This window comes from Notamacropus eugenii, chromosome 7, assembly GCF_028372415.1.
Source record: "Notamacropus eugenii isolate mMacEug1 chromosome 7, mMacEug1.pri_v2, whole genome shotgun sequence".
Lineage (NCBI taxonomy): Eukaryota > Metazoa > Chordata > Mammalia > Diprotodontia > Macropodidae > Notamacropus > Notamacropus eugenii.
In genome coordinates, this window is record NC_092878.1 from 19176175 (window position 1) to 19194337 (window position 18163).

The following is an 18163-nucleotide window of genomic DNA, read 5'->3' on the forward strand; positions in this document are numbered from 1 at the left end:
CTGCAAACCTTATTTATTTATTTTTTCTGTGTAAATGTTTGTGGTTTTTGCTAAATGGACCAGTTATATCAACACGTCCTACCACATTATTAGTTTTATCAAATAACAGAATGTACAGCCTGCCAGCCAGAATGTGTTTGGTGTATGTCTATCCAGTACATCTTGTAACAACCCTTTTCTAATATAGTTTAGATTTTTTCCTGTAAGTTAACACATTTATCAGCCCATATTTCAAGGCAAATTTTCTAGTGCATAATTTCTGCAGGAGAATTTTCCCTGTTAATGGGATCCATAGACACTAAAATGCTTCATTCCCTATTTCTGTGTGCATGGAAATTGCCGACTGTTGAAAAACAAAATGTTGACTGGATGGAAGAAAGGAAGGAAAAAAAAGGGAGGGAGGGAGGGATGAAGAGTAGGAGGGATAGAGAAAGGAAGCCGGGGGGTGGGGAGAAGGAAGGAAATAAGTTTTGTTTTTCTGGGTTTTTTATTAAGCACTTATTATGTGCCAGGCACTGGGCTAAACATTTTATAAATATTATCCCATTTGAGCCTTGTAACAACCCAAGTAGGTGCTACAATAATCTCTATTTTACAAATGAGAAAACTAGAGGCAGACAGAGGTTAAGTGATTTGCCCAGGGTCATACTTGTAATACACGTCTGAGGTCGGATTTGAATTCAGGTCTTCCTGACAACCAGGCCCAGTAGTGCTTCCTCCTAGTTATTGTATGCCTTGTGCCTCTACATTTATCAGCCTAGTTTTTCTCCATTAATTCCTTGTGATCCTTTCTGGTGGCCATCACTCTGTCTGGGGGCTGTGGAGTTCTCAAACATTTGGGTTTGGCTGGAAGAGCAAATATGCTGCATCCAACACATTTTCTTTTAATTGCTAAGCCCATGTGTATTTTAGGAGGAAATTTGATCCATATGTTTCTGATTCATCTACATTTAAGTCACCAAAATGTTTTGTAAGAGAGACTGAAAGGCCAAAAGGCTTGATGAGTCTTTTCTTTCCCTTAGAGACAGGAAGTCGAGGTTGTGAGGAGGAAGTTACCCCCAAACCCATCCTGACCTAGGGTTCATTGGTTAAAAAAAAGAAAAAGCCAAACTTTATGAGATTTGCATGGGACTTCGCTGGTTCCAAAGCATTTTCCTAGCCCATTCCCATTATAACCCAAGTTACCAAGGTCCAAGCTATCTTTTGTGTCTATGGAGCACATGAGAGCAAATCTCTTATTTTCAGATTGAAGATTCTCTGTAGGAAATGACTGGATTTTGCCTCATGGTTTGTGTAGGGGTAGAGAAAGGTATGTACTGACCACTTTGCCATGGAACAACTCTGGTATCCTGGTATTTCCCTTATAATTGGTGACTCTCCGATGTCATTAGTCCACAGAGAATACAACACGAGAGAACGGTCTTCTAGGGATTGAGACTCTTGCCAAAGAATGTTTTGTGGGCTTTCTTGACAAGCTTCCTCCACCCACTGTCATTTGCCAATTAGGCCTAGGATTTGAAGCAACTTTAAAGTCAACCAGTGTGTTTATCCATGTGGATCTCAAGGTCCAACAGTTTCATTAGCAGAGAAAAACAATTGGTGAGAGAGAGAATGTCTGTGAGCCTAGAGAAATAATGATGTTTGGGTGCTTTGATTTCTTCAGAGACTTCCCCACCACATTGAATCACTCCCCTTTATCTTTCTAAACCATCTCACCACCCTTCCCTTGTGACCCACCTCTGCATGCTAATGTCCTAAACCAAAAGCAAACTCATCATTCGCTGGCCAGACAAGGTTTTCCAAGGTCTCTCTGCTCTAATTACTGAGCTGTTGCCGCCACAGCCTTGAAAACAGTTTAAGATGTGTAATGCTTCCTTCCCGTGTGCAAAACACATGGCTACCAGATATTCTGGTGGTCAGGAGTACAGAGTCACTCAAAAGCCACTGATATAACCATGATGATGGTGCTGCCTTATGCACTCGTGGTCCTCGTGGTGAGAAATTGGGATGCTGCCCTAGCATGTCGATTCATCCCTTGAACAAACAGGGAGACATGTGTAGAGTTGGCTTCAGGGTGATTATCCCAAGACTCAGAATTCAGAGAATGCTCTCCTGCTAGCTATTGGGTAGTTCCCTGTGAGGGGAAAGGAATGTGGTTCTGATAGCTTGTTCTAAAAGAGACCTGACATTTTCTGGAACATTGAACACATATGAATACACCCAAAGAGTGAGTTAACCCTGTCTAGCAAAAAGGTTTTAGTACTCAAAGCTCATAGAAATTCTGCACAGCCTATGGAATTCAGAATCAGTTTTCCTTAAACTATTTCTCTCACTTCTTTAGGCATGCAAAGGTTCTTGGAGGTTGTTTGAGTTTTCACCCCATGTGGAATCCTCTGTACAAAACTTCTGACAAGTAGCTGAATATCCAGTCTATGCTGAACACTTCTGGTGGCAGCAAACTTACTGCCTCATGTACTTTATGTTGATTTCTATTTATTCTCTTTCTATTTATTCTGTAGATGACTACATAGGGACCTCTTGCCTCCCCTTTCCATGAGGGAGATCCATGAGGATAGGGATTGATTTACTATTTGCATTTGTATCATCACTGCTGATTTAGTATGTTATCTCTTGAAAGACTTTTCAGGAGGTTAGCATTTAAAAGAACAGAAAAAGTTCTTTTACATAAAGAACAAAATGAGTTCAATCAATTGTTAAATGATATAAGATATTGCTGCATTTTGATAGCTAAAAGGAAAAGAACTCTGGTTTAATAAAAACTGCTAAAATATATGCATGATGAAGCACAGCTTTCAAATGGGATTTGAGCAGCCTGGGACATAAAATGAAAGTAGGATAAACAAAGACGCAAAAAGCCTTTGTAAAAAGATGTATGATGATGAGTCATCCCAAAATTGCCTTGTATTTATTTTATATACTTTAATGTATACACCCCAAAAGAAAGTAACTTCCCAGAGGACATGGGCTGATTCATTGTGTTCCCCAAGCCTAGCACAGTGCCTGGCACAAAATAGTCTTTAATAAATGCTTGTTGACTGAGTATTTTTGATTTCTTGCTTATCTAGTCTGTTCCATTGATCTACTTTTCCATTTTGTTGTTCAGCCATTTCAGAGTCTTTGCAACCCTATCTGGGGTTTTCTTGGGAAAGATACTGGAGTGGTTTGTCATTTCCTTCTCCAGCTCATTTTACAGATGAGGAAACTGAGGCAAAGAGGATTAAGGGATTTGCCCAGGGTTACACAGCCAGTACTTGTCAGGTCAGATTTGAACTCATGAAGATGAGCTTTCCTGACTCCGGTCCTAGAATTCTATCCACTGAGTCACCTAGATGCTCTCTGTACCACCTACCTGCCTCTAATAAAAAAATTACATTTTTTAACCAGCTCCAAATGATTTTGGTAATTATAGTTTTATACAATAGTTTGCGATCATGAAGTGCTATTCCCCCACCTTCCCCCCCTTTATTTCCCTTTAGGTCCCAGACATTTTGTTCTTCCAAATTTTAACCTGATTTTGTCTCATTCTATAGAGTGACCCCTTGGTAATTTGATTGAAATAGCATTATGTCTGTAAATTCCTGTAGATAATATCTCTTTAAATTATATTGTCATGGTCTAATTATAAGCAATACATAGCCTTATAGTTACTTAAGATTTTATTTCTAAAAAGAGTATTTTGCAACTTATTCATATAAGTCTTGAGTGAGGTAGACTGACCACCAGATACTACATACATTTTGTAGTTATTTTGTATATGGTTTCTTTTTCTATCTTTTATCTATCATTTTTTAAATTTTTTATAGGGATGCTGATAAATTTTGTGTATCTATTTTGCATCTCATGGTTTAATTTTTAAAAAACTACTGTTTGCTGATTCTATAAAGTTTTCAAAGGAAACCTTCATGCCATCTGCAAAAATGATAATTTTGTTTCTTCTTTACCAATTATTGAGGTTTTAGTATTATTCTCTTGTGATATTTCTATTGCTGCCATTTTTAGAACTACAGCAAATAACAATGGAAAAGAGTGGCATTGAAATATTTCTTTTAAATACACAAAAGGGAACAGAGGGAGTCATAGATTAGTGCGACATCTTTGAAAATGACATGTTGAATTTATTATATACTTAAAAAGAAAAGCAAATTGTACATAAAAGAGATTTTCAGTGTTGTATACAAAATCTAGCACAGTGCCTGGCATAAAATGGCTGTATAATAAATGCTTGTTGACTGATTGTTTATGATTCTTCTGTTTTCTGTTCTAATATGGATATAGAAGTATTTATTTTATTTAGCGTTTCCTAAATAGAGAATAAAATAAAATTCAAAGGAAGGAGAAGAAATATCAAGTCTCTCCAATCCATCCCACACAAGGCTGTCTGACCATATCATGCTCTTGCTCAATTGGCTCTCTCTACTAGTTCCCTATCAACTTTAGGGTCAAATACAAACTCCTCTTTTTGATATTTCAAGTCTTTCATGATCCAACCTAATTTTCTTATATTATTACGTTACTTTCCTGCACATACTCTTCAGTCTAGTCAAATTGGCCTTGTTGTTGTACCTATGTGATTTTAAATACTCCAACGTCATGTCTTTGAACAAGCTCTCCCCATGCCTGCAAAGTCCTCTTCCTGACTTCTACCTCTTAGAATTCCTAGTTTACTTCAGCACTCAACTCAAATGTCACTTTTGTAAGGTATCATGTTGCATTTTTATTTCAATGATGTAAAATGATTTTTATGAAGCTTGACCTTGATTTTTCAGGATTTCTATTTTTGTACTTAATTGGGGATTTTAAATTTGTTCTTTTTCTAGTTTTTCTTTTTACTGCATGCCCAATTCACTGATCTGTTCTCTCTCTCTCTCTCTCTCTCTCTCTCTCTCTCTCTCTCTCTCTCTCTCTCTCTCTCTCTCTCTCTCTTGATTTAAGCATTTAAAGATATAAATTTTCTCCTAAGTATTGCTTTAGTGGCATCTCACACATTTTGGTATGTTGACTCATTGTTGTCATTACATGTAATAAAATTATTGATTGTTTCTATGATTTGCTTTTTTACCCACTCATTCTTTAGTTTGTTTTAGATTGCTTAGTTCCCAACTAATTTTTAATATTTGCTTCCAAGACCCTTTATTGGATGTAATTTTGATTGCATTATGGTCTGCAAATGGATGCATTTAATATTCTTTTCTGCCTTTGATTCTGAGGTTTTTATGCCCAAATACATGGTTCATTTTTTGTGAAGATGCCATGTACAGCTGACAAAAAATATTCTCCTTTGTATTCTATTTATTTTTCTCCAGAGGTGTATCATATCTAACTTTTCTATTCATCTTTTAACTTCTTTCTTATTTATTTTATGGTTGGATTTACCTAGTTCTGAGAGGGTACAATTGAGGTCCCCCCAATATAGTTTTGCTATCTATTTTCTCCTGTAACTCATTTAACTTTTCCTTTAAGAATTTGGATGCTCTGACATTTGGTGCATATAAATTTAGTATTTCGATCCGTTGTCTATGGTACCTTTTAGTAAAATATAGTTTCCCTGGTTATCTCTTTTAATTGGGTCTATTTTTAATTTTGCTTTTTCTGAGATGATAATTGCTACCTCTGCCTTTTTTTTTAACTTCGGCTAAAGAATGACAGAATCTGGTCCAGCCCCTTATTTTAACCCTATGAGTGTCTTTCTGTTTCAAGTATGTAACTTGTAAACAGCATATTGTTGGATCCTGGTTTCTAATCCATTCTACTATACTCTTTTATGGGTGAGTTTATCCTATTCACCTTCAGAATTCTGATTAATAGCTGCACATTTCCATCTGTCCTATTTTTTTCTGTTTATTCTTTTCTCTCTCTCTCTTATTACCTCTTTTCACCCTTTATACCCTTCTCAAAAGTAGATTTTGCTTCTGACCACTACCTCCTTTCATCTATTCTCCCTTTTATTATCTTCCCTTTTCTCTTATCCCCTTTCCCTCCTATTTTCCTGACAAATAGGATACATTTCTATATTCAGTTAAGAATGTTTATATATTCTTCCCTCTTTGAACTAATTCTGAGAATAAGGTTCAAGTGTTGCCCACTCTCCTCACTTTCCCTTCCACTGTAAAAATTTTCAAGTGTGCCTCTTTTATGTGAGCTAATTTTCCCCATTCTACCTCTCCCTTTCCCCTTCTCCCAAATGCATCCCTCTTTTTCATCCCTTCATTATTCTGAGATCATCTCAGTATAATTGATTCATGTTCATGTCATCTGTTTTTGCAGTCTCCTAATTGCCATAATAATAAAGTTCTTAGAAGTTACATGTGTCATCTTCCCATACTGGAATGTAAACAGTTTAACCTTATTAAGTCCCTTTCATCTCTTTCATGTTTACTTTTTTATGCTTCCTTAAGTCTTGTGTTAGATATCAAATTTTCTACTCAGCTTTAGTTTTTTCTTTGGAAATGCTTGAAAGTCATCTATTTCATTAAATGACCATTTTCTTCCTAAATGATTGTACTCAGTTTCACTGGGAAGGGGATTCTTGGTTGCAGTCCTAGATCAGGGGTAGGGAACCTGCAGCCTCAAGGCCACATGTGGCCCTCTAGGTCCTCAAATGTGGCCCTTTGACTGAATCTAAACTTCACAGAACAAGTACTCTTAATAAAAGGATTTGTTCTGTAAAACTTGGACTCAATCAAAAAAGGCCACACCCAAGGACCTAGAAGGTCACATGTGGCCTCAAGGCTACAGATTCCCCATCCCTGTTCTAGATCCTTTGACTTCCAGAATATCATATTCCAAGCTCTCCAGTTCTTTAACTTGAAAGCAGATAAATCTTGTGTGATCCTGACTGTGGCTCTTCAATGACCACTTGTAATATTGTCTCCTTGATCTGGGAGCTCTAGAATCTGTCTGCAATATTTCTGGGAATTTTCATTGTGGGACCTCTTCCAAAAGGTAATTGGTGGATCTTTTTATTTTATTTTACCCCTGATTCTAAAATATTGAGGCAGTTTTCCTTTATAATTTCTTGAAATTTGATGTCTAGCTCTTTTTTTTTTAATCATGGCTTTCATGTAGTCCAATAATTCTTAAACTATCTCTCCTCACTCTATTTTCTAGGTCAGTTGATTTCCCAATGAGATAATTTCCCCCATTCTCCCTCTCCCTTATTTCTCTCCTTTGGGTTATTATGTATCAAGAATGTGCTGGTAATAGAAATGTTGTTTGTGCTTTATTTTCAAACACCAATGAATTCATTGGGCAATGTTTTGACTAATACGTGAACTGGATTTAAGTGAGGCACAGTTGCACAAAGTAATCAGGCTCATTCTTTCAGAGTCATTGAAGTCACAACTACTGGTAATGGCTCTGGATGCAGTGAATGACCTTAGTTTCTTCATTGTCTGACCAACCTCTCAGCAAGTCATAGTGCCTGCTTCAACCACTTTCATAGCCATTGGAATGAATTGTTCTCATCTACCCGTTCCACTAGGGAAATCCTTCACATGCTTGGGGCGGCCACTTCCCTAACTCAACGATGGATTTGAGGTCCATGGGTTACCCTCAACCTGGTTTAACCCATCTGCAGAGGTATTATCCTGGGGTGTAGCCACTGCACGTTGTATAGCTTCTTGCAGTCACAGATAAGAGTTAAGTACCAGGTAGACACCAAAGATGGATGAACAGCCCTGAAAAGTGCTTGGCAAGCCCTCACACCACAGTGCTAGTCCTCCTTGAATATCTCATATGCTCCAGGAGAACATAATTCCAATAAGAGAAGATAAACATAAAAGGAAGCTGAAGGGAAGATGGGAAGAGATAAAGATATCAAATATCTGGAGATCAGATCTGGAATTCATTCTGGAGATTAATGAGTTATTGCTGTACCCGCTGCCTTTTTAAAATGGAACTTTTGGGAGAAGCAATCTGAACATAGGGAGAGATCACAGGGACAGAGAGGCTCTTTGTGTTAATTTCAGACTGAGTCTCCCAGATGAAAATCTAGAGTATGGGAGAGGAGGTTTAGAGTGTAGCTTCTCCTCTTATCTTCTGTTGCTCCCTATTTACTGGCTTGTTCTCTGACACTTTCAAATATTTATATATCTCTTCTGTCCCCAAAAACTCCTTGGGTTATGATTCTATATTTTTCTTGATTTTCACAGCCAAACTCTAAGGAAAAAGCCATCTATACTTAAGGCCTCCACTGACTTTTAAAGCCTTTACAATATGGCATCCAACCCCACCATACTATTGAAATACCACCAAATCCAACAACCCCTTTTCACTCCTCCTTGATTTCTCTTTATCTTTTGACACTGACCATGACTACCTCGTTGTGAGTACTCTCTTCTCCTTTCATTTTCATGATACTTTTCCTGGTTTTTCTCCTCTTTTTGTGACTTCTGCTCTTGGTCTTTTTTTGCTGTATTGTCAAACAACTCTTGCCCTTATCTGTGAATGTTGCCCAAAAATACATCCCTGGTCCTCCTCTACCTCAATAATCCTATCAGCTTCCTTGAGTTTAATTATCATGTCTATATGACTCCTCAATGTTTTTATTCAACTTTAATCTCTCTCCTTCAGTCCAGTTCCACATTTACCAACTGCCTATTAGGCATTTCCATCAGACTATCACATTGGAATCTCAACCTTAACATATCCAAAACAAAATTCATTCTCCTTCCTCCTAAACTCACCCTGCTTCCAAACTTCTTGATTTTTTGTTGAGAGAATCACTATTGTCCAGTAAATCCAAATTTGTAACCTCCCAGCCAACATTAATTTTTCCCTTTCCTTCCTCCCAAATAACCAATCCATTGTGAAATCTTGTTCATTTCACATGATATAGTATCTTGATTTCATTCCCTCTTTTTTATTTGTATGACTACTGCCTTATTTCAGGCCCACATCAACTCTCATAGTGCTTAAAACACAATACAAATTTAATAAATGTTTGCTTACTTGATCCACTCCCACCTGAGCTATTGTAATAGTGTGCCTTTTCAGTTTATCCCTACCTAAACCATTTTTCTCCCAGCTGATAAAATAATCTTGCTAGAGTATAGATCAGACCATGTTTCTTGAACTGAAATTAATTGAAATGTGGACCCATTGGTGACATTAAGAGAGGAATTATTCAGTAAGAGTCATGAGAAGAGACCAGTAGTGATGGTTGGCAACACTGCTAAGCAGTTCCAAGGCATTTATTTATCAACCTGACATTAACAATGGGGAGGTCTGCTGACTTCCCGGAGAATGTATCTAAACTATGACAGAGAGCCTCCCAAGATTTGTTAAACCTGACATATCCAAACACTTCTGGTAATTCATGTGTGGGATCGAACTGTGTTGCTGGAATAAACGTAGACAGCATTGCTGGGGATTACAAAGTCCAGGAGAGGTCTCTGGGGGGGGGGGGGGGGGGGGAATGTTTGCCTCTCTACTGCCATTTGGAGGCGAGGCTAATATGAAAAAGGCCAATTTGGAAAATGATTAATAAGATGACACCTGTGAACAGAATTTAGATTTCTGGACCACAAATTAAAACATGAATGACGGACATATGGCCAGGGATGAAGTGCAGATGTTGATGACTGACAAAATTATATTTTCCTAGAGTCTTACAAGTCTGATAAAAAATGATTTAAATTTAAAAAGAGAATAAAAGGAAGAAAAATGTCTAAGTCTATCAAGTTAGAGACTGCAAAGTAATAATTATAACACAGGAAAAAATAGTCATTAATTTAAGGAGCAAAATTTTTTAAAAAGAGTCAACAGTATAATCCCTACTTTCAGCTTTCTGTGTGCTGATATACAGAGTATTAGTACTAAATAAAATCAAGTAGAAATTTAAATTTGCAAGGAAGTAAATTTAATCTTATATGTCTCTGTAGTTTGGTGAGATACAACTCATGACTAGATTATGACTCTGGAAAAGTGTTTTTTTCCAAGAAGAATAAGGAAATACAACATAGTAGCTTTGTATATTAAGACATACTCATGATCTAGGTATAAAGATTGATAATATAAACAAATTAGGGGAGCAAGAAATAGTGTATTTCTCAGATTTGTGGAGAATGGAGAAATTTTTGACCAAACAAGAGATAAAGAACATTATGAAGTGCAAAATGCATAATTTTGATTACATTAAATTGAAAAATTTTTGAACAAACAGACCCATTGCAACCAAGATTAGGAGGGAAGCAGAAAACTGGGAAAGAATTTTTGCAACGATGGCTATTAGCAGTGTTGTGGCTCAGCTCTTGTGCAGTGGCTGTGGCAGTGACAGCTTCGGAGCTCGATACAGTATTACAAGGCATGACTTGTTGAGTCATCAACGGAGAGGGTGATTTACATTTGGAGATGAAGTCTCATACCATTTTGTTGGTACAACCTACCAAGAGGCCAAAAGGCCAAACTTATGCTGATTATGAATCAGTGAATGAATGCATGGAAGGAGTTTGTAAGATGTATGAAGAATATCTAAAGAGAATGAATCCCAACAGTCCTTCTGTCGCATATGACATCAGTCAGTTGTTTGATTTCATTGATGATCTGGCAGATCTTAGCTGCCTTGTGTACTGAGCAGACGCTCAGATGTACCAGCCCTACAACAAAGATTGGATCAAAGAGAAGATCTATGTGCTTCTCCATCAGCAGACCCAACAAGCTGGCAAATAATCCAAGTGGCAGCCTTGGAGGGATGTGGGGAGGGCTTGGAAAACAGGTGTGTACAGAATGCTGTAGTGGGAGAGTTGTTATTATAGAAGTCTTGTTTCCATTTTGTTACAATCTAGTCAAGGTCAAATGCATTAGGAGTATTAGAAGATTTTTGTCTTGTTCAATCTGAAGCCCCTGTCCCTCCCCATTTTCTTTTTCTTTTTTAAGAAGTAGCTGAAAATTTCTCTTTGGTCAGTTGGCACTTGATTACAGTTCTTCAAGCTGTTATGTCTACTTATAACATTCACTGTATTTATCCTTCTGTGTAAGGGTTTTCCAGAATTTAGTTATGTCCTCAAAACTCTAAGGCTTAGTAGAGAATACAATAAATGCTCTTTAGTTAATAAAAATAAGAATTTTTGCAACTAGTGTCTGTGATAAAGGCCACATTTCTAAAATATATAGAGAATTAAGTCAAATGTACAAGAATACAAGTCATTCCCCAATTGATAAGTGGTCAAAGGATATGAACAGGCAGTTTTCAAGGAAGAAATTAAAGCTATCTATAGCCCTATGAAAAAATGCTCTAAATCACTATTGATTAGAGAAATGCAAATCAAAACAACTCTGAGGTACCACATCATACCTATCAGATTGGCTAACATGACAAAACGGGAAGATGACAAATGTTGGAGAAGATGTGGGAGAGTTGGAACACTAATTCATTGCTGGTGGAGCTGTGAGCTGATCCAAAAATTCTGGAGAGCAATTTGGAACTATACCCAAAGGGATACAAAAATGTGCATACCCTTTGACCCAGCAACAATGCTTCTAGGACTATATCCCCAAGAGACCATAAAAATAGGAAAGGGTCCCACATGTACAAAAATATTTATAGCAGCACTCTTTGTGGTGGCCAAAAACTGGAAATCAAGGGGGTGCCCATCAATTGGGGAATGGCTGAACAAGTTGTGGTATATGAATGTAATGGAATACTATTGTGCTATAAGAAATGATGAACAGGAAGACTTCAGAGAGGCCTGGAAGGACTTATATGAACTGATGCTGAGTGAAAGGAGCAGAACCAGGAGAACTTTGTACATAGCAGCAACCACAGTATGCGAGGAATTTTTCTGGTAGACTTAGTCCTTCACAGCAATGAAAGGACCTAAAAAATTCCCAATGGACTCTTGAGACAAAACGCCTTCAACATCTAGAGAAAGAAGTATGGAATTGGATCGCAGAATGAAGCAAACCATTTTCTCTTGTATTATGTTATGTTTTGGTTTGGTTTGGTTTGTTTTGGTTTTTCTTGTGATTTCTCCCACTCATTTTAATTCTTTTATGCAACATGACTAAGGTGAAAATGCATTGAATAAGAATGTATGTCTAGAATCTATATAAGACTGCACACTTTCTCAGAGAGAAAGAGGGAGGGAAGGAGAGGGGAAGGAGGAAAAAAAAAATCTATGATATATAGAAGTGATTGTAGAACCCTGAAAACAAATAAAATAATTTTTTAAAAAAAGACATACGTGAGGAAATTCAGGAAAAGAAAGGAAAAGCAGAGTGGAGAACTTTTGAGTAAAGATAAATGGAGGCAAAAATAAAAATTAGATTGTCATATTAGTAGAGCTTACTTGGACAGAGAAGGAAATTAATTAGAAATTTGAGGAAATGATCTGCAGCCAGGCATGAAGACATGTTTTAGTACTGATAGAAAATTTTGGTCAAGATCAAATGAAATAAGATGTGTAAAATATTTCGTAAACCTTAAAGTACTTTATAAATGGTAACCATTATGCATATTCTATCTGGTCATCTGCTGGAATTCTGCCAAAATAGAGTAGGAATAATTTGTATGATAACAACTATATTATAGAGAAAAAAACACAATAAAATACTTTAGAATCTGATCATTGCAATGTTATGAGAGGATCAAAGATAAAACATGCCACCCACATCCTACCAGCAAGATGATGAGCAGGCATAAAATGTAGAATGAGACATACATATTTGATTAATGAAAAGTATTAAAAAAGGTTGTTGGAGCTTTTATTAAAGTTATTGAAAGAAAAGCGGAGGATCAGTAGCAAACACAAGTAGGACAGCTTTGAAAATAATGTGTTGAGTTTTTTGCATAATTGGAGAAAGAAACAAGCTACTCATGGTGCATATTCATGGTTCCATGGGTAAACATCATTTTCTGTTCCGCTTTAGATATGGAAATGCTCATTTTATTTATTGTTTGTTAAGTTCAAAAGAAGAAAATTAATTCATGTACAAGAAGCAAAAAAGGGAACTGTATCCCAGACTTGATTCTGAACAGGGAGAAACTGGTTTTTGACTATAAAAATGATGATAACCTTGAGTAAGATTTTTGTCTTTTGTTTAATATACCCTGACTAGTGTATAGCAGGAGTTTAATAAATGCTCGTTGACTGCCCTTATGGAATGTTTTGCATTGTTCCTATCCTTGATTCTCCTCTCTGTACGCATTCTAGTTTTCCAGGGGCTTTTCTGAAGTGGAATAAAAAAAGTCACAACTGAAGTCAGCACTACATATGTTGTCTGATCAGGGCTGAGTTGAGCAAAATTGTTTCCTTGATCATTTGAAGGTGAGATGAGGTGCCATAGATATTAACATTTTCTCAATAATGTTAATATAATTTATCTTGTCATTAAAACTTCATTGAAGCATTAATGAAGTCTTACTGTGCTCTAAACCCTTTATGTTGACTCTAGTTCTTCAAAATCATAAACTAAAATGAAAATATAATAAGGGAAAGGATAACTTGGTGGCTAAAATGCTCAACTAATGTAAAAAAGACCTGCCATTACGTAGAAAAGGTACATCCAGCATAATTTTAATGTTATAAAATCTCATTGGCAGGAATGTCAGAGGTTACCTGCTTCAATTCTGAACTAGAATCACACACACACACACACACACACACACACACACACACACACAAACAAACACCATTCTCACAAAGTGGTTATCCAGACTCTGTTTAAAAGTACAATGATAAACTCATGATGAAGCATGCTATCCACTTCAGAGAAAGAACTCAGACTGTCTGACAACAGACTGAAGGATGCTATTTTTCACTTTCTTTCATTCTTTTTAAAAATTTTAATCTGCTTATACAAAATGACTAATATGGAAATGTTTTACATGATTGCACATGTATAAACCATATGGTATTGCTCCCCGTCTCATGGAAGGGGAAGGCAAGGGAGGAAGGGAAGGACAGAATTTGGAACTCAAAACTTTAAAAAATGTTAAAAAACTGTTTTAACATGTAATTATGGGAAATAAAAGATGGCATTGGACATGGAAAGAACCACAAAAACAAACAAACAAACATAGTGATAGAGAACCCAATACTTTTTGAGGCAACTGGGCCACTTTTGGATAATTTTCACTCTTACGGAGTTCTTTCTTATGTTAAGAAGATGTGTCTTATGTCAAAAGTTTCAAGACAGGATAGTCAACGATGTTGAATGTTGCATGGAGGTCAATGAGAATGAAGTCTAAGAAAAAGCTGTTGGCTTTAGTTATTAGGTCACTGGTGACCTTTTCAGAAAATGTGGGATAGAGAGCAGTGTACTATTATCTAGATGTATTCAGTTGACTTCCTAACGAAGCGGATTCAGAATTGAGAATCTCAGAATCTGAGAAATTAATGGATCAATGTCAACTGGAACAGAAGAATCTAATGCAAGTCCCCAGGGATCTGTCCTTGGTCCTGAGTTGTTCAACTGTTTCTTCAGTGACTTGTATGAAGACAGAGTTGGAATGCTTATGAAATTTTCAGGTGATATGAATCTGGGAAGGATAAGTAATATGTTGGAGGACAATAAAAATTTTAAATTATCTCAATGGTTTAGAATAGTGGGCTAAATCCAGTGAAATTAAAAATTGTGAGGTCTTCATTTAGGTTTTTAAAAAATCAACTGTATATATACAGAATGAGGAAATGTAGCTGCAAAACAGTACAGGTTTTTTTTTAAAAAAAAAAAGGATCTGGAAGGCTGGGCTGGGCTCTGTGGGCTGTGCTTTGTTCGGTGCCTTGTGTGATAGCCCTTTCCTGTCAGCCTTCTAGGCTGCTTTGAACTGGAAATCTCTTTCATTCTGTCGTTTTGTGGCTTCCGCTGCTCTAGAATTTGTTTAGAGTCACTTTTTACAGATATTTTATGAGTTTTGGGGGGAGATTTTTTTACAGGTCCATCCCTCTATTCCACCATCTTGGTTCCACCCCTCAACAAGTATTTGTTAAGCACTTATAAATGCCATTCTTACCTCATGGCACCGGGAACTGAACAAAATACTCCAGATACAATTTGATGGGGTCTTTGCAGAGAAGGACTACTGCCTCCCTCATTTTCATAATGTTTGTATCAATATATCCTAGGAGTGTATTAGTCTTTGGGGCTGCTTTTTCAGCCTGTTAACTCACACTAAACTCCTTGTGCACTTAAAAACAAATAACTAGATCTATTTTACATGAATTATCCAACCATGGCTTTCCTGTCCTCTACCAGTGAAGAGTGTAGTATCATATGATCATAGAATTTAATGCTGAAGGGAACCTTAAAAGTAATTGTCTAATCCCTCATTTGATGAAACAGATGCAGACAGTTTATTTGCCCCAGTTTATAAAAATATTAGTTGACAAAAATGGAATTGGAACTCAGGTGTTCTCATACCAATATTTTTAGTCCAAGTATAGGATTTTTTATTGATCCCTCTTCGACTTAAATATATTAGATTTGTACTTTTCATTGAGACCTTTTGGGACTCTATTTGGATCCAATTGATACTTTTGTATTCCATCATCGCAGATATTAGCTGAATCCAATAAGCATGCCGCATATGCCTTCATCCAAGTCTCATAAAAATGGTGACCTACACAGGATCAAGTGTAGGTCACTAGACCTACAGCGTTCTACTAGAAACTTCCCTCCAAGTTAACATTGACCCATTAATTCCCATTTTTTCCAGTCTTATCATTTACCCACTTTCAAATCTACCTGAGTATAAAGCCCATATCACTATCTATTCCCCCAAAAAAATCATGATAAATTACATCAAAAGCCTTAATTCCAAATATTTTTTGCCTATGACATTGGTTTCCTAGCATATTAATCATGTCAAAAAATGGAATACGGTGAATCTGACATCACTTGCTCTTGATAAACCAATATTGGTTCTTGGTGATCACTTCTCTTTCTTTTCTATGTTCTCATAAATATTCCTTTTCTAGTGTGTGCAATAATTTTCCTGGAAATCAAACCCAAGAATTTCATTATTGAAAAAATTATCTCTCTCTTGCATATACTTCCACTGGAGAATTTTAAATCATTTAAATCATTCACTCTGTGTATCCTTTTTTTCTGAACTCTTTGTATTCAGCTCTCATAAAATAGAGTATAACTCATACTGCATTGCATTTTCTCTTATCTTTTCTACCATGAACTTTCAAGCTGAAGGGTTTTACTTTATCATCAGTCTTCCTATTTGGTCAAAATTGATGAGAAGGCCAACTCCCATTTTATAGATGATGAATCAGGGAACAGGTCTACCTTGAATGAAATACATGCAGAAGTGTTGCCATAAGTTCACCAAGTTACTTTCATCTCTAATGTGTTTGTGCAAATCAGTTTGTAAACTTCTGATGTTTAAACTGAAGGCAAGTTGCACATCTCTTCAGCCATCTGGGCAAGGGGAAACCTTGCAGCTTGGCATATGAAGTCAATGAATAGCCAAGATAGAGATCAAGTGAGTCTACTTACCAAGTGTATTTTTAAAGATCCTTATAAACATGGTCATCTCTAGACCTACTTATAAAGACAGAGCCAAGTGGAAAGCATCAGCTACTCATCATGAGTAAAATAATATTTATTGGGGTATAACAATGCCCAAGGGCTTGGTGAACTAAACAATCAAAATCACAGTAATAGGTATCAAACTAGAGCCCCAAATACCATTGAAACTACAATGAAAGAGTAAATTTTATGGTCTTGCTTTTTATGACTGAAGACGTATACACTAGCTATCAAAATCACTTTAATTTTCAAGCTCACTCCAGGCCTGAAACAAAATAACCCAAAAGCTCCTATTACCGTAATTTAACAGAAAGCAGAGCCATCTTTTCTTTATCTATGACAACACGATGTCATAAATACAGCTGCTTTTCATCCATAATTACATAAACAATAAACATGCTGCCATTCACTAGGGTTTTAATAGTCAATACACGTAAGCAATATTGTGATCTAATGGGCTGCATCTGTTTTCTTTAACCTTCTTCACTTTACTCATCATCCTTGTCCTCATCAGAAAAATGAGGCACAGACTTCTTTGCCACCACGTTGTCCAGTCTCTGCCCTTGCAGATAAGGGTTCACATTCTGAAAAATACATAGTTTAGTGATGTAAAAAAGGATCAGTTATGCATAACACAGGAAAACACATGGAAGCAATGTATTATAATATGCCCTATAAACTGGACCACTTTGTGATGGGCATTACTGAAGGGTTCTATTGAGTGAAATATTATTTCAGGGTGCTAACTAGAATTTATGCTTCTAACTTAAACTTGTAGGATAGCTAACAACCAACCTCCCTCCCTCCCTCGCCATAATCTGGCATGTTTTAATCTGTGCAAATATGAGTGCTTGGGTGAATAAGCTTTCCAATAACCTAGCTATTGATCCTTATATATAGGAAAATTCTCGTGCTATGTTCCTGTGGGTGGTTTTAATTTTTTTTTGGTTTATCAAATACTTTACTAGAAAAAAAATAGCTCTGTGAGGCTATTAAATGAATGTTCTTCTGAATCTAACTCCAGGTATGGATAGCAAGAAAAGTGGTCTGAGCCTCCAATCCATGATGCCAGTAAGCCTGTGAGATGCTGGTATGAACTGAAAAAGGTGATCTCACGGGAATGGTGGGAGAGCGGCTGTTCAGCCTGGGCTGAGGTAGAATTCTCCTGACTCAATTTCCCCACTGACACCTGGCTGACTTTAAGCCTGACTGAATGCAAATTGACAATCCACTCCTACCTGGAACTGACATGAAGTTGGGGAGACATTGGTTCCCTGAAATGTTCCTACTCTTAGTGGCAATTTCCTAGAGTCAAAAGGTTTGTGAGTTTAATACCAGATCTATTAAATTATAGATTGTTGATAGGAAAACATCCGAGGTTAAGTCTAAAATTAAGCTATTAGGCTTAGGACTTTAGACCAACAACAATAAGTTAGGGTCCTTTAATTCTTAGTAATACTGTGGAGACAATTAGGTCAAGAGCTTATGAAGTTAGCAACTTAAATATTATTTGTGTCTCGGTTAATGTTTTAAAAAAATTCTTTTGTGATCTATATTGTAAATGCTTTAAAAAGAAGCATCACCTCACCAAAAGTTGGAATTGTTTTATGTGATATGAACTGTTAAAAATGAAAAATAAAATAAAATTTAAAAAATAGCTCTG

General features: G+C 36.6%; 1 protein-coding gene and 1 pseudogene across 10 annotated transcripts in view; one reads left to right on the plus strand and one right to left on the minus strand.

The window, feature by feature from the left end:
- Window positions 1–2070: 2070 nt before the first annotated feature.
- The window catches only part of SCG5 (secretogranin V), an 80952-nt gene continuing 64859 nt past the window's right edge, over window positions 2071–18163 (minus strand). For 9 of the 10 annotated variants that reach the window (XM_072622877.1, XM_072622876.1, XM_072622878.1 and 6 more), the window contains one exon: window positions 16556–17084. In XM_072622877.1, the coding sequence (XP_072478978.1) occupies window positions 16989–17084 (96 nt within the window). In that variant the 3' untranslated portion in view covers window positions 16556–16988. Of the gene's footprint in view, window positions 2135–16555; window positions 17085–18163 lie in introns of those variants that run through there. The other variant, XM_072622879.1, reaches the window with a different exon arrangement.
- Window positions 10151–11007, plus strand: LOC140513694 (enhancer of rudimentary homolog pseudogene; annotated as a pseudogene).